General features: G+C 30.1%; 2 protein-coding genes across 2 annotated transcripts; one reads left to right on the top strand and one right to left on the bottom strand.

Moving 5' to 3' along the window:
- Positions 1-1,936: 1,936 nt before the first annotated feature.
- Positions 1,937-4,705, bottom strand: LOC108814539 (probable arabinosyltransferase ARAD1). Its single transcript, XM_018587134.2, has 2 exons — positions 3,532-4,705; positions 1,937-3,014 (listed from the first exon to the last, which is right to left on the bottom strand). The coding sequence occupies exons 1-2, from the start codon at positions 4,360-4,362 to the stop codon at positions 2,487-2,489; spliced, it is 1,359 nt and encodes a 452-aa protein (XP_018442636.1). The 5' UTR covers positions 4,363-4,705; the 3' UTR covers positions 1,937-2,486.
- Positions 4,706-14,126: 9,421 nt separating this feature from the next.
- Positions 14,127-14,712, top strand: LOC108816252 (mini zinc finger protein 1). Its single transcript, XM_018588825.2, has one exon. The coding sequence runs from the start codon at positions 14,166-14,168 to the stop codon at positions 14,526-14,528; it is 363 nt and encodes a 120-aa protein (XP_018444327.2). The 5' UTR covers positions 14,127-14,165; the 3' UTR covers positions 14,529-14,712.
- Positions 14,713-15,358: the final 646 nt, after the last annotated feature.

Genomic DNA, 15,358 nt, shown 5'->3' with positions numbered 1-15,358 from the left:
AATACCTAAAGAGTTTTGCTTGTGAAAAACTTGTATTTTGTGTGTGTTTGAAATATATTTTTTCTGAAGAGACGATTTCTCTATTTATATAGAGATTATCTTGGTCGCTAAGTTGGTTTAACTGACTCACCAAATTTTGCTTAACTTGGTCACCAATTTTTTCTCTTAAAGTCCAAGAAAATTTATGGATCATCTTAATCAGCCATTATGCTTTCAAAACTAATGTAATAATTTTCACATTAAATCAAAATTTTAGCCAGCCATTGAGATTAAAAAAAATATTCAAAGTTATCCAATTTTTTTACTCAGTCCAGAGCTTATAAAAATTGGGTTCCAACAATAAACATTATTGTAAGACTAAAACCTAATGTTCAAATGTTCACACTCACATTTTAAACATAATAAACTTATTAATCGTTGTTACGTTAACAAGCCATTAGTCATTATTGATAACAACTACTCTCTCCGTTTAAGAATGATCTATATTTTAGAAAAAAAAATATTTATAAAAAATTCTTATTATATTTTTTAATATATATAATAATGACAAATTATAAATTTCAAAGATATTAATTGTGTTTACTAAATTTTGATCTTATAAAAATTACAGTAAACAGTTAAACACAGAAATAATGCAGAAGATTTTTTAATAAATGTAAAACTCTAAAACATACATTATTTTGAAACAGAGAGAATACATAATTGTTCCCATGCTAATTTATTTATTGGTAGTTCGAGAAAAACAAGAGGTTGGCATGGAAGTAGTCAAGCTCGTTTGTTTGACCAAAAAAGTTAGTCCATTTCTTATCACTTTACGCGGCAGAAACCAAACTTACTGCTGATCGAGTGATGGAGCATCACACATATCAGACAAAAAACTGAAGACAATGCTAAACTGTAAGACCGATCATAAATCATATGGGCTTTCTTTACGATTTTATAGATGGTGATTTAAAAAGCACGTGAATGGTTGTTTAAGCGGTGCATAAACAAAAGTTTTGTAAGGTATTTCCATTTCATTCCATATTTTACTCTAGAACAGAATAGAAAATAGAATAATGAACAAAAAGTAAAAAAATATTGTATTTTATAAAATAAGATAAATATTATTTGTAAATAGAAGTAATTCACATAGTCTTATAAATCATGAAATAATAAATCAATATATTTTTATTTACAAATAATAATATTTTATATATTATAACATATATGTTTATTATATTGTTTTATTTTGTCGTTTGTGCACATATATTAAAAAAAAGTTAATTTTTATATTTTCTGTATAAAATATGATTGTCTATACATATAATCATATTTCAACTAACAAAAAAAATAAAATATTATATAAAATTAATATATTTTTATTAAAATCATAAAATAATGATACTTATTTTGAATCAAAAATTTTAGTATACAGCTATGAATAAATTGAAACAGAGATAATATACAATTACAAAATTTCAAAGAGACAGGGAGCCTCACCTGAGATAAATATGTATTTTCATAATCTTTGGTGTCCTCTATGGATACCGAATCATCAAGAAATGTGCTCTGCACAAGAGGAAAGAGAGAGAGAGAGAGAGAGAGTACAAAGTTTCTTCTTTAATTACAAAGCCATGAGACTTGGAGCAGGCAAAAAGATATCGTAAAGAATCACCGCCTCATTGTCCTAATTACTTACCAGAAGCAAATATTCACCTCCATGACGAGAAATCTTGCCTTGAGAGCATCAGCATCATTTTCATCAACTACAAAAATCAGAGTTTGTATCTCCAGTAACTTGAGGAGTTGTTATTCTGTTTGTTTATCTGCCATCCAATATCCTTCTAAATTTGACACGCTCAATTTTTTGGGACAGACTATTGTGCAGAAACTACTCATTGTGTAGTAGTAGACCGTCGTAAGAAAACTTTGACAAGCAAGTTAGAGACCAAACTCAACACAACACCTAAAGCCTTCAGGTTCCAAAATTTACAACACGAGTGTCAATTCGTTTTGCATAAGAATATACATTGGTAATCCACCCAAGCAAACAGCATGAACCATTCAGCTACAGTTTGAGAATGTGATACCAAAAATAATAACAGAGCATATGGTAACTGATAAACACATGTTGTAGCTAAATGTTTCATTTTCTTCTCTCCCAGGAGAGCTTTTAAGGCTCTGACAGCATGATTAATGGGGGAGACCCATTTGGGGTTCTTAGAGAATGGTCTTCTTCATCATCTACATCTATGCTCAAAGATTGCCACAGAATTGCAGAGTGCAAACTTAGATTGAGTCATGTTCGGTCAAATAAACCTACTTCTTTGTAAAGATCTGCTTGTTTTGTCTTTCTCAAACCTAAGACTTCTCTGTTTAATGTCTGAATTTGGACCAGCTGAGTTATATACTTTGCTCTTCAACTTCAAGAGGAGAAAACATAAATGAGGCAAGAACAGAGAATGAGTCTTTTTTCAAATAGCATCCTCACATACATGATTTTTTTAAGTTGATAAACTTCTATCAAAAACTTCAGATCTACGGTACCTATTCTTTTTATGAACATCAAACCGAAGTGAAGAAAGCTTATGCGAAACCGCAGACCAAATCATATCCACTGAATCTCCAGGCTGAGAAGGAAACCGATACTCAAAACACCTAACAACCTCTTTGAGTCTCTCCCACTTCTTCTTCCACTGATCCTCTGTTATCCCTCTGAGGAGACTCACCAAAAACCCTTTCTTCACAGCTTCAGAAGAGTGCACAAACACAGAGAAACCTGAATAGTCTAGCGTATCTTCAAATGGAAGCTCGATCTGATCACTGATTATAACCGGAACACAATGGCTAACGATGGAGTCGAAAAGACGGTTAGAGGAAGGCGTGTCACCTGCAATATTGAGACAAAACTTGGAAGAAGCCATGCCTTTACCGGTTTGTTTAGTCCCGTTCCCTCTTACGGTTCCAAATGCAAAGTGAACGTCTTTCTCATCTTTAAGGAGGTTATACAGTTCTTGCCGTATAGTTCCACCCTGCAACAAAACATTTGACCATTATTGACATGTGTTCTATCTAGGATTAACCGAACCAAACCGGCCGAACTGAACCAAAAAGTTCGGTTTCCGGTTCCGTTCAGTTAGTAGGTTCGGTTCAATTCTGCAACTTAAAAAAAAAAATCCGTTTTGGTTTTTGGTTCGTTTTCAAAAAAAAGAAAACAACCAAACTATTATCAATCTTAACCAAATTTCCGAACTGAATTAACCGAACTAACAAAAATCTAAACCAAACTAATCGAACTAACCGAAATAACTGAACTTAACCAAAATTTTCCTAAATTTTAACCAATTTAAACCAAAATTTAACAGAATTTGAAAACTTCGGTTAAGTTCTGTAGAAATTTTTGAAACCAAACCAAACTTTTTCGGTTCAATTCGGCAAGATTTCGACCAAACCGAACTAACCGACCCAGAAAACAAACCCTAACTAACCAAACCAGTATGCCAAGTTCTAGGGATACAACACAAAACATTAGTAGAATAAAACACTTACATCTTTTCTGTAGATAGCTCCTTGGAAATACGCCAACACAGGACGCTTCTCAAACGGAGCTGACTCATTGTTGGAGACAGTCTTAACAACGTGCACGTAAGGAGCAATGATATCTTTCTCAATATTAGCAATCGATGATGGGTACCTACCAAAGTCCGAGAGAACAAACATTGCAGAGCCAAGCGAGTTTCTTGCATAGAGCAAACTGTTTGGATGGTGAGCTACTATCAAGTGATCTCTCCCATCAAATCTCTTCCACTCGTCACGACTTTTCAAGAACTCAACTAGTCTCTCCTGCAACAGTCTATCAACACTGGTGGTCTCGTTCCCAGTGAGCTTAGACTTCCTATTGTAACTCAACGAGGAGAAGAAGGGCACGAAGACAATGTCAGCTTCGATAGAACTCTTCACTCTAGTTGCACGACATGGTCTCTTAACCTCAGGTGTCTCTGAAGCTAACAAGTCAAGCGTGAGCCAATACTCTACACTGTGTTGACGATTCAACCCACCAGGATAAGACGGGACTGTGCTAACGTTCTTGACATCAGGCCAAGTCTCGGACCTTTTCTTGTGCCAGTTCAATAGCCCGAAGTGAAACTCAGAGGGGAGATCGTACATGAACACCTTTAACACACCACACGAGACCGGTTTAATACCGGTTTGCTCGTTCTTGATGTCTGTTCTTGGAAGAATCAGCTTGCGGACTAAGCTTGAAGTGAAAGAAGAGTCGTTGCGTTGGAGGAAGAAGAGAGAAGAGACGATGAATAGCAGCGTCGATACTGTTATCGTGTAAAAGAGGAGTCTTGAGGAAAGCATGCTCTTTTCCGACATCTTACGGAACTTCAATTCATTCAGACAGAACCAAAAGTTGTTGTTCCTTGTGGGTTAATCGATTTGTAGACAAAGGTTTCAGCTTTCGACCAAGAGGCAAGAGTTAGTAGTACCTGGATGAACTAGAGCATCTGAGGTTTCACGCCATTAGAGGTGAACAGAGACTTTGATGCATAAATTGCTATTATTATCTGATGCTATTCAGACAGCTCCGATCCACGAATCAGATGACCTTTGAGTTGCAGAGTTTGGTCTTCTCTCTCTTTGATATACGGATCTTCAAAAGTGTTGAGTCTCTGGACTCCTTTCCTCTGTTCAGGACAATTTGGTAAAAGACTTTCCCTTTTCTTTTCTTTAATAATTATGAAACTATTTTTCTTTTGTAATAAGAATCTCGTAGATTTATTGTCACATTAGATTTTTAGAACATCCACAATGGTGAACTCCTTCTTGGAGTCTTTATGATTATTTTAGTATTTTTTTTTGAATAGTTAAAGATTCTAGTCAAAATAGTGTATCCAATAGTATTTCTCAATTAAGAATTCTTAAGAATAAAATAATATTTCTTTTAAAGTGAAATTTAATTTTTATTAAATATGTGAAATTTAAAATTTTATTTATTGCATAATTAAATATAAAGATATAATAATTATTAATCTTCATCACCAGATTTGTTCCAAATATTTTGAACTAAATCATTTTTCAATTGTTCATGTATACGTGTATCGTGAAAATGATTCCGAGAATGAGATCCATCTTTTCCTCGTCGAGAGCGGATTTTTTTTCTCGGCTTCAGTCAAGAATGAGATCTATTTTTTTCAAACGAAACGCATGTTTCGACCCACCCAATAACAAAACACCACGTGGCTAAGGATTGAATCTTTAAATTCTTTATTTAAGGACTGATCCTTAGAGCATTTGCATATAATAATATTATTCTAGTCTAATATACCTATGATTAATCACTAAGGATTCGTTGTGAGCCTCCGTTACTGCTGCTCTTACCCGCTTTTACAAAAACAGATATATTTGTTGCTTTAAATTTTTTTTTTTAGAAATTTAATTTTTATATTTGTGTTTTATTAATCATATTTGCATTTTCTTTTTTGTGATCGTATTTAATTTGTGTATAAATCTTAATCAAAATCTATATTATAAAATAATAACAATTTAAAAATTGATCCGGTATACGCTTATTTATTCGTAGTCATATACCTATATGCTCATTTCTTTGTAACATTTTTTGTAATTTTTCTTATATGTTACAGAAACTTAATTTATATGGTTGTTTATAATATTTTAAAAATTATTAGTAAGAGGTATTGATAATTTTATTGAATTTGTGATATTGTATAACTATATACTTGTGTCATAGTCATTTTAAACATTATTTTGTAATCTATTCCTAAACAGTGATTTAAAAAAAAAAATAACAAAGTATAGTTATAATTTTGTTTAACAAAATAGTAACTAAATAGATAAAATTATATGTTTCTCATTAAATTTTCATGATTGATCACATATATAATGATTTATGTAACATTTTTATTATACATAATAATTTGTCATGCAATTAAAAAAGGGTTTTGTAAATTATGACCCAATGTAAGAGGTGTATTTTTTGCTTGTGTATCTACATTTAAATGTTACAAAGAAGCGTTATTTTTAAAAAAAAAATTATTGTAAAAATAGTTTTCTAATGGAAATATTTTTAATATGTAATCAGGTTTTAGAATGATATGCAATATATTGATAGAAATTTAAAATATGTAATGAAATTTGAACAAAATCAAGCTATGTTCTTGCATTTATTAACGTAATTAGTAAAACATATTTGTACCCAAAAAATAATTCGAAATTGACCCGAAAATCGGGGTTATATTCTAAAATGCGTGCAAAAAGTTATATTCCCTCTGTTTTATAATAAATGTCATTATAACTTTTTTTTATTACACAAAAGTGTCACTTTACAATTTCAATGCAAATAATACTTATTTTCAGCTGAAAATTATTTGCAAACTGCATTAACTTTATAAATAATTTCATTTATCTCAAAAATTATTGGTTAATTATGTATAATTAATAATAACTTACATATATTTCTGTCACTTTTTTAATCTATCTGAAAATTGTCAAAGTAACACTTATTCAGAAACAAGAAGTATATAAATTTTTTTTTTGATAAAATCTATCGGCTTATCTGGTTGGTCCCGAGAGAAACGTACTTAGTACTACAAAGTAGATTAGTCCGAAAGCTTATCACACTTTCTGATTCGAATTTGAAATGTATTCCGACTGATGTCAGGGAGTAAATCGACCATCTATTATGCCCACCGTATATGTAAAACAACTATAAATAAAAAATTATATTATAATTTGAAGGTTCCATAACTCTTTTTAGTCTCGTAGACTTTTTCATCTCATGATACAACAATTAAAAAATACAAATAGGAAAGAAACATGCAACTATATGAGTACTATGACGTTAGTGATAGATAATACAAGCAAATAATACTAGTCTCATTAGCATCAGAACGAAAACATACTACTATTAATTTAAATAATAGATAGGTTTTTCTTTGTTTATAGATATTTTGGTCCACCTTGTTGAGTCCAGTCGTTAACAAGTAGGGTGAACAAATTTTAATTCGTCTGTTATTTATTTTGATCTGATCCGAAAAATTTGGAGATTTTTAATTTAACGAATTAAAATCAAATACTAAAATTCAATATATGTCAAAAACGGAGCAAATAATAAATACTAGTATTTCTAAAAACAGATATCAAATATATATATATATATATACATGTAAATAAGTTTTATAATATTTTTATTTTAAAAGTTCTATAATATTTTTATTCACTAAATTATTTTTAGTTATTATATTTGTAAGAGTATGTAGTTTAAGAAAATTTGTAAAGAAAAATATTTTTATTTTTATATCATTTTTTTCTTTTTCTTTAATTTTTTACATTTATTTATTTTTTACTAATTAAATCGAATATCTGGTAAAAATATTATTTTTCTAGATATCCGGTATTTCGAATATCCGAAAAATTACGAATTTCGAATCAAAAATAGATTATCCATGCTAAGTAGAGCATATAACAAATATCTTTGAAGTTCTATATATCCGATCTGTGCTCACCCCTCGAAACAAGGACACACTTGTTTGTTGCCGTAGGTGCCTGAAAAAACACATATACATTTAGCACAACGCTTTAGGCAGAAGAACATGCATCGTGGTTTATGGTACTTGGTGTTGTTGCACCTCCTCGTTAATCCATGTTTAACGGCTTGAACTATCAATCTCAACATCAACCTCCCGGTCCTGAGCCCTCTTCCTTTCTCTGCTTGTATAAGCTCTCCATGGCATATCAGATTAATCCAGACTAAGTCAAATGTGGGGACAGAGTATACTGAAGAAAAGGAAGGGTATAAAGGTGAAAGAGAGAGGAAGTAACATGGAGGAGCAGTTATATCTCCATTGCTAGTGATTGGGACCTAGGGCCGGCTGAGTATATGGGCATTAAGACCATCATTATTGGGATGGCCTTAAAGCAGTCCTTAAGGGAGAAAGGGAGAGGACCGAGGAGAGAAAGAGGGAAAAAGCCCTTATATAAGAGCTGCCTTTATGCTTTCATGAACAAAAAAAAAAAAAAAAAAAAAGAAAGAAGCTAAGGGCTTTTGTTCAGCCCACCAGTAATGATGCTCCAAAGTGTTATCGCTGTACTTCTATAAGTTGGAGCTGCAATTCTGAGACATTAATGGTTAGATAGGCAATTATAACTGTAGAATTATTTCTGTATTCTTCTTGGCTATGAAACTTTTTATAGGAAAAAATATGTAAATAAAGACCACAAAGATTAATTATGAGTATACTGTATTAGCATAATTCTCACAAAAATATGAGTGCGACATAAGAGGATGAATGGAAATGGCTTGATAGGATATGTTTATAACTATATGGGCTTATAAGAAATATGAGGTTGATATTTCTCTTACGTATGAATTATGAAATGTTTTAAACAAAAATATATATATGTATTCTTTCAAAACAAGTATGTATATCCAAATATTTGATCAACCCTTTGTCAAAAAAAAAAAGAATAATTTAATACAAATTTCATTCAAATGAATGGGCAAGGCCTTAAGCTCAAAGTGAAACAAGTTGGAACAACTTCAAGAAGTTCATAATTCTAAAGGAAAAGCCCGGAAGAACAGTCAGAGAAATTAAAAACCCAACTCTCATTTTAACAGATTCCTTTTTTTTTTTTTGATAAATCCTACCGGTTATTCGGTTGCTTATAGTACGAACACATTTATTCATTTAGTGCTATATAATGGATTAACTCGAAAATATATTGTACTGCTCTGGTCATTACTATTTCCTTGTGCCTATTACACTTTTGGGAGTTGATTGGTTCGAACCCCCTGCCATAGATGGTTTGGTTTGAGTCCGAGTAGCAATACAAGATTTAACAAAAAGAGATATTATAAATTTTTAGGAGTATATTGATTATCAGTTAACCACTTATGCTGAAACCTGAACTTAAACCAAATACCAATAATTTAGTTTCTAATGAGAACTGAATTCAATACCAACATATTCCATATCACCACCAAAGGACATCTAAAGTAAGTGACACAATGAACTAAATAAATTTGTTAACAAAAAAAAGAAAAGTAAACAAGTTTTAGTGTTTGGTTACTTTTGCGAATTTCCATTTTAATTCGATAAGATAGTTATTATAGTTTTTTTCTTGAATTTCTTTTTGGTTAATTTTTTTGGTCAAACAGTCTTTTTCTTGAATTAAATAAGGTTATTCCTGAATATAATAATGAGTATCGAATAATAGGTTGTCTTGGATTAAAGACGGTTGTTACATTTTTTAAGCGACAGACAAAGAGACACTGAAAAAGTGGATTTGATGTTTAGCTTCCCAAATAATAATTAGTTTTTAAATAACCGTAATTAGTTGTTTAATAATCATTGTGTGCCCTCGCTTTGATTCGTTTCAAATTTCTGATATTTTCATTGCTGCAGCTAGTTTGATTCGTTTCAATTCATAGTTTTATGGCTGTAAATGGTAAATATTCCTCGTTTCACTAAAATGAAATTTTAGTTTTTCATTTTGTTTTAAAAGTATTATTATACATTTTTAATTTCTTATTATTTTTTTCTTGTCCTTTTAACTATATAACCAATACATATTTAGTTAAATCATTTTTTTAAAAAAGTATAATAAATGAGAGTATATTAATATATATATCATTTTTCTAATCCACGTGAATGTGTTTAAATACACTATTTGCGAAACAGAGGAAGTCTATATCTCATATGTTTCAATATATATAGTTTTAGTTAAAACATTATTAAAAAAATAGTAGGATAAAAATGGAATATTTCTATTCTATTCATTTAGGATCAAAATTTTCTGTTTATTAAGAGTGTTATTTGACACTTTTTGTTACATTAAAATATTATTTTAAAATTTTAATCCAATTAATATTTATCTAAAACTAAATATTTACTACAAAAGCATTGATATTATAAATAAGTTTATTATCAAAAATTCTATTAATTAAATAGATGTAATTTATAAGAACATATATAAATTTTAACCATAATATCAAAGTGACACTCTTTATAAACAAAAAGAGTAGTAAATAATTTATTTAACATTTTATTTATTTTCTTGCTTGATTGATGGGATGATTATTCTATTTATTTGAGACAAATTGTTAAAAGAGTTATATCATTAATGGAATAAAACATTTCACATTATATCATTCCACAAATTGCAGCCTATATGTATTCGTCCTTTACACTCATATCCCAGAACATTGCTAATGTATTATTATATTTTTGTTTTAAACTGAAACAACTCATTATTATAGTTGAATTTTATTCTAACTATATTCTATTTTAAAGTAAAATTAATAATATAGAAATAAAAGTTATAAATTTATTTCTAAAGTAATAATTTCTGTACTTTGCTGTAAAAATAGAGTTACAGAGCATTTTACTCCAAACTTTATTCAAAAAAAAATAAAATTGGACATGCTCTAGGCATTGTGAAAAAATTTCATATGCAGAAATATTGACCATAAACATTCTATAGTTATTCAATTTTTACTGATGCTGGTAGTTTATCATTGTGACATTTTGAGAATAATAAAAGCAGTCTAAAACTAACATAAAATTATAGATAACTTGTTAGTCTCACCTTCATACTAATCAAAAGTTAATGACGAAAACGACAACATATTGAATCAAATAAGTTGATTTTAGGGGTTTATATGATTCTTAATTTCACGAGTAGGGCACGGTTGGTGAGAGACATAAGAGTCCTTTCAACATAACCCCTCACCTCTCTACCTTGAATCCATCTATATGACTCCATTTTTAAATTAAAAAGCAGTCCTAAATCTTAATTCCAAATTAATTTACTAAATCAGCTCGACATGACGATCTTTACTATGACCATTTCCAATCTAACGAGATAATTTATTGTAAAATGAAATAGAAATGCAGTTATAAATAAACAAAAAATATTACTTTATTTATAGAATAATATTTTTTGTTTATGATAGCATTTTTCACTCTATTTTACAGTAAATTATCAGTTGCATTGATGATGTCCTATCGGGAAACATCATTTTTCTACTATAATTGTTACCATAATTTTTTATTCATTCTGGTTAATAAAGATTCATTTAAAGAAAGAAAACATTTTATTTTTTTCTCATACAAGTTTATAGTTGCAGTATGAAACACACTTTCCTAATTAATAGGCGAAAATAACACCAAAGTGGTCGTCAAAGATTGATTAAGAACTGTTTGCTTTATCTAGTCAATTGACAAATCAACTTCGTGACATTCTTCCGTGATCTTCGGCTTTTAATACCTCAATTATGTTTCTTTAATCGGTAATTATGACAAGTTCTTGATCTAATATTTGTTGTGTTTTCTGTGGTCGGTGAGTACAAAGCAAAATGGTTTTACACTAACGGTATAATTCAAAGGTACGTACAAACCAAATTCCTAACGGTAAAAATCAGGTATATTGAGCTATAATTCTGTGCACAATTATAATTAATTCATCTTTCATTTTCGATCGTATTATTTGGGTAGCAGTAAGCACACTACACATATCATCCACTACAACTAGCTGAATATATATTTCCGATAGTATTTTTGTCCACTTGTTTCCGGTAGGTACTTACAACTTACAGCTGAACTAACTCAAAGTATATTTTCTGCATTTGTAAAGCATATTGTGGCAAAAAAAAATTCTTAAGCCATTGAGTAAAATGTACTATAATTCTAAATTTAGCTTATCAAACTAAAATATTGTACATTGACCTGAATAAGGTATATACGTGTTCCAACTTTTTTTTAGTTGATTGAATTACAAGCAGAGCCGGTCCTAAAAATTTAAAGACCAGAAACAAACAAAAAAATTGGTCATTTTTAAAAAGAAAAAAATTTAAAATAGAAAGAAAAAAAAAATCTGACTGAGAGGTTCGAACCCTGGTTGTTGATATATCAAGGAATTCTGATTACTGATAGGTTAGTGTAAACCAGCAACCCCTTGTGGCAAAAATGATTTATAAAACAAAAGACAGGAAGCAGCTGCTCCATTTGCTTCTACCAAGGGCGGCCGGCACTGATTCCAAGCTGAAATCAAGATTAATCTCAAAATTCATGGAAATCTGTTTTTTTTTTCTTTGTTACTTAAGACATCTAGAAATGATTATGTGCACCTCTTGAGAAATCAGTTTTTTTTTTTAATGTTTTACTCTCACGTAAATTTGTATAAAATTAATTACAGAAATAATTTTAATAAGTTAATATTATTATAACCAGTTATCAAGGCAGGAGCAACGATTCCTGAAAAATAAATTAGTGAATAAAAACTTCTATTTCATTTGTATTTTTTTTTATCATTTTCAAGTCTCTTTATTGTTATTTTTAGTTTGTAAATTGTTCATACTGTAACACTTTCACCTATATTTATATTGAAAACCTTCTATAAACAATACTTATTTAGTAATCAAAGTTTCAAGAAAATAATTATTTAGTATAATACGAGCAAGATGAATTAAAAAGTCGATGCTCACACTCGACTGACTTTTGTATGTCAAGTGGGAACCATATTTGTTGGCTTTCTTTGTTGGCTCACGTTGTAAAGAAGTCAATTTGACCAATTAAGTAAGTATTAATATATTCGATTAGAAACCATAAATCTGTCATGGAAATCATATCTCTTGTTTCACATTTTTCGTTTATTCTCTACAATATCGAAGCTATTTAATTGTTTAGTTCATTTTTAATTGAATAGCCATTTGCTATATTTTCTTACAGAATTCAACATAGCACACGAGGGATTGTAGTTATCTAACAAATAACTAGACTTTTTCGTATTATTTATCAGTTATGTCTTATTAATTTAACAAATACCTAAAGAGAATAATCAGTCTGTTAGAGCATCATCATCAATAAGTTCTACAAAGTGTTCTCAATAAAATCAAAATACTAATATATAATTACATTCTATTTTTTATTTAACAAAATATCACTTACTTAAAGGACATGTGTGTTCTCAACATATGATGAAGTGTTCTCATAACTCATAAAAGAGAACATTTCTCCTTCACTCTCCTATTTTAATCTAATTTTTCTTTTTCTTTTAAGTTGAGAACAATTCCTAGAACTTATTGATGAGGATGCTCTTAACATAAGATATAGTATGTGTATGGTGTTAAACAAAAAAAGCAATGTATCTATAGACGTAGTATTTATTCTTATTCATGTAATTTACAAACATAATATACATATTCAGCAAGTTTGGAATAAAAGAAAAGGTGATGGGAAATGTGATTGCATTCCAATGTTAACCTGTCATTGTCTCTTGCTGGGAGCAAGTCCGCTGGACCGAGTTGGATTCGCATTTAATTCTATTTACTCGAATAATTTAATCAGTTATCTGTATACAATGATGCATTGCACGTGATCTCGACGGTAAATCAAGGCTGGCTACTAAATTTGTTATATTTGTTCCACTTAGGCTTTCTTGTGTAGTGGTATCATGGTATTGGTATGAATCAACTCCAGATATTATCACTTGGGACTTGAACATCAATGTGTTATTTCACCTGTTTTTCTATCTCACTATGTCACTAGCACAGTAGCACTGTTAATATTGTATTCAATTATTCGAACAACGAAGACCATAGTAAACTATGTCGCGTTTGTACATGTCAGTAGGGTGAAAATAATGGAAGAGAAAGAATATCGTCCTAACAATATACACTGTACTACTGTAAGCTTAACCATATACGATTTCATTTATATTTCAATAAAAAACATAGCGTCACTGAATAATATACAGCAATATACTACAGTGTGCAGTAAATGAATTATTTCAACCAATTTGAAAGTCTTTTACATATAATAGTTACTCCTATATATCTATATAACTAACGCAAGTTGGTCGGTTAATTTAAACATATATTATTCTATACGAATCTTGAAAGTCAATAATAAGCTTAAATCGAGTTAAAATGTTTTTTTTTCCTCTTCATGTATGTATGGCTAAAAGTTTATAACCTTCTAATCACTAAAAATATATTAATATATTTATTAGTTGTATATAATTAAATCATAAATATAATTACAAAATAAGAGTCTTCACTCCCTTTAGGGTTAGATAATATAACATGCCTAACTAATTTATAAAAGGGGCTGGTACACACCATCTAGTCTTCACTTCTTTTTCATTAAGGAGTCTTTCGTATGACCAAAGAGCCACTTCCAATTTCAAGGATAATAAATCGAAAAAAAACTAGGGTTTCACAGATCGTGATGAAGAAGAGACAAGTGGTAATAAAGCAAAGATCAAGGAACTCCAACGCGTCGTCGTCTTGGACTACTACTTCTTCATCGGCGACTGGTAACATCCGTTACGTGGAGTGTCAGAAGAATCACGCTGCTAACATCGGAGGTTATGCAGTCGACGGTTGCCGTGAGTTTATGGCCGCCGGCGAAGAAGGAACCGTTGATGCTTTGAGCTGCGCCGCTTGTGGTTGTCACCGGAGTTTTCACCGGAAGGAAGTGAATATGGAGGTTGTTTGTGAGTACTCTCCACCTAATGCTTGATTTTTCCATGATTCAACCTTTTTTTTATAATCTTTCTGTGATTTGGATTTTATCGATTGAATTTTAAAGGTGAAGTGATATATTTGTATATGGTTATTGATGTGTATATCAACAGCTCAAAAACTGCCGGTCTTGTATTTAATTTTTAAAGTATTGTATATAATTCTGTCTGTGATGTAAACAATATTTAATTTGTTACAAATTTAGCTTTTGGGTTGTTAATATAGTTCATAATATGAACTTCATATTTATGAGTAATCTTTTTACAGGATATAAACTATAACTTTTTTATAACTTGGAGAATGATATTGGATTTATTTACTTCATTGTCAAGTTTATAGGATCACAATTCAGTATATCACTGGTAAGAAGCATGTGTCAGTACATCACACTATATATGATATAATTTGCAAAAGATGCCTCTTGTTTTTATAGTACAGAACTTAGTTTTAAAATTCGTCAACAAGTTCCAATACATGTCTGCAGCCTTCTCTCTTCTTTTTTTTTTCTTTGAATACTGAACCTCTAAAGCTTAAACGTGTTTTTAAAAGATTGTTGAAACTTGAAATGAAACTTGAAATGAAACGAAAATGTATATATAACATAAGATATTTTCTTTCAATTAAGTTTCAGGAAATGTTAATATATAGACCTCACAAAAATCGTCTTACATGTAACTTTATCACAAAAAGTTGTATTTTACATCTATGTAATGGAGATCAATAGCAATAAGAGACTAATTGAGCTGGAAATATGACGATGCTGAAGATGGTAGCCGGATGGATGGATCAGATACTTAGCTCGGAGATAGTTGAATCTAATTCCATTTA

Source organism: Raphanus sativus, chromosome 7 (assembly GCF_000801105.2).
Source record: "Raphanus sativus cultivar WK10039 chromosome 7, ASM80110v3, whole genome shotgun sequence".
Classification (NCBI taxonomy): Eukaryota; Viridiplantae; Streptophyta; class Magnoliopsida; order Brassicales; family Brassicaceae; genus Raphanus; species Raphanus sativus.
The sequence above is the reverse complement of the archived record's forward strand: the minus strand, read 5'-3'. Positions and strand labels throughout refer to the sequence as shown.

Bases quoted from the DNA above. Each gene is read 5' to 3' on its own strand.
- LOC108816252 (XM_018588825.2), top strand. From the start codon at position 14,166: ATGACCAAAGAGCCACTTCCAATTTCAAGGATAATAAATCGAAAAAAA.
- LOC108814539 (XM_018587134.2), bottom strand. From the start codon at position 4,362: ATGTCGGAAAAGAGCATGCTTTCCTCAAGACTCCTCTTTTACACGATA. The intron at 3,015-3,531 runs GTAAGTGTTTTA...GTTTTGTTGCAG, and splicing joins GAGCTATCTACAGAAAAGAT to GGTGGAACTATACGGCAAGA.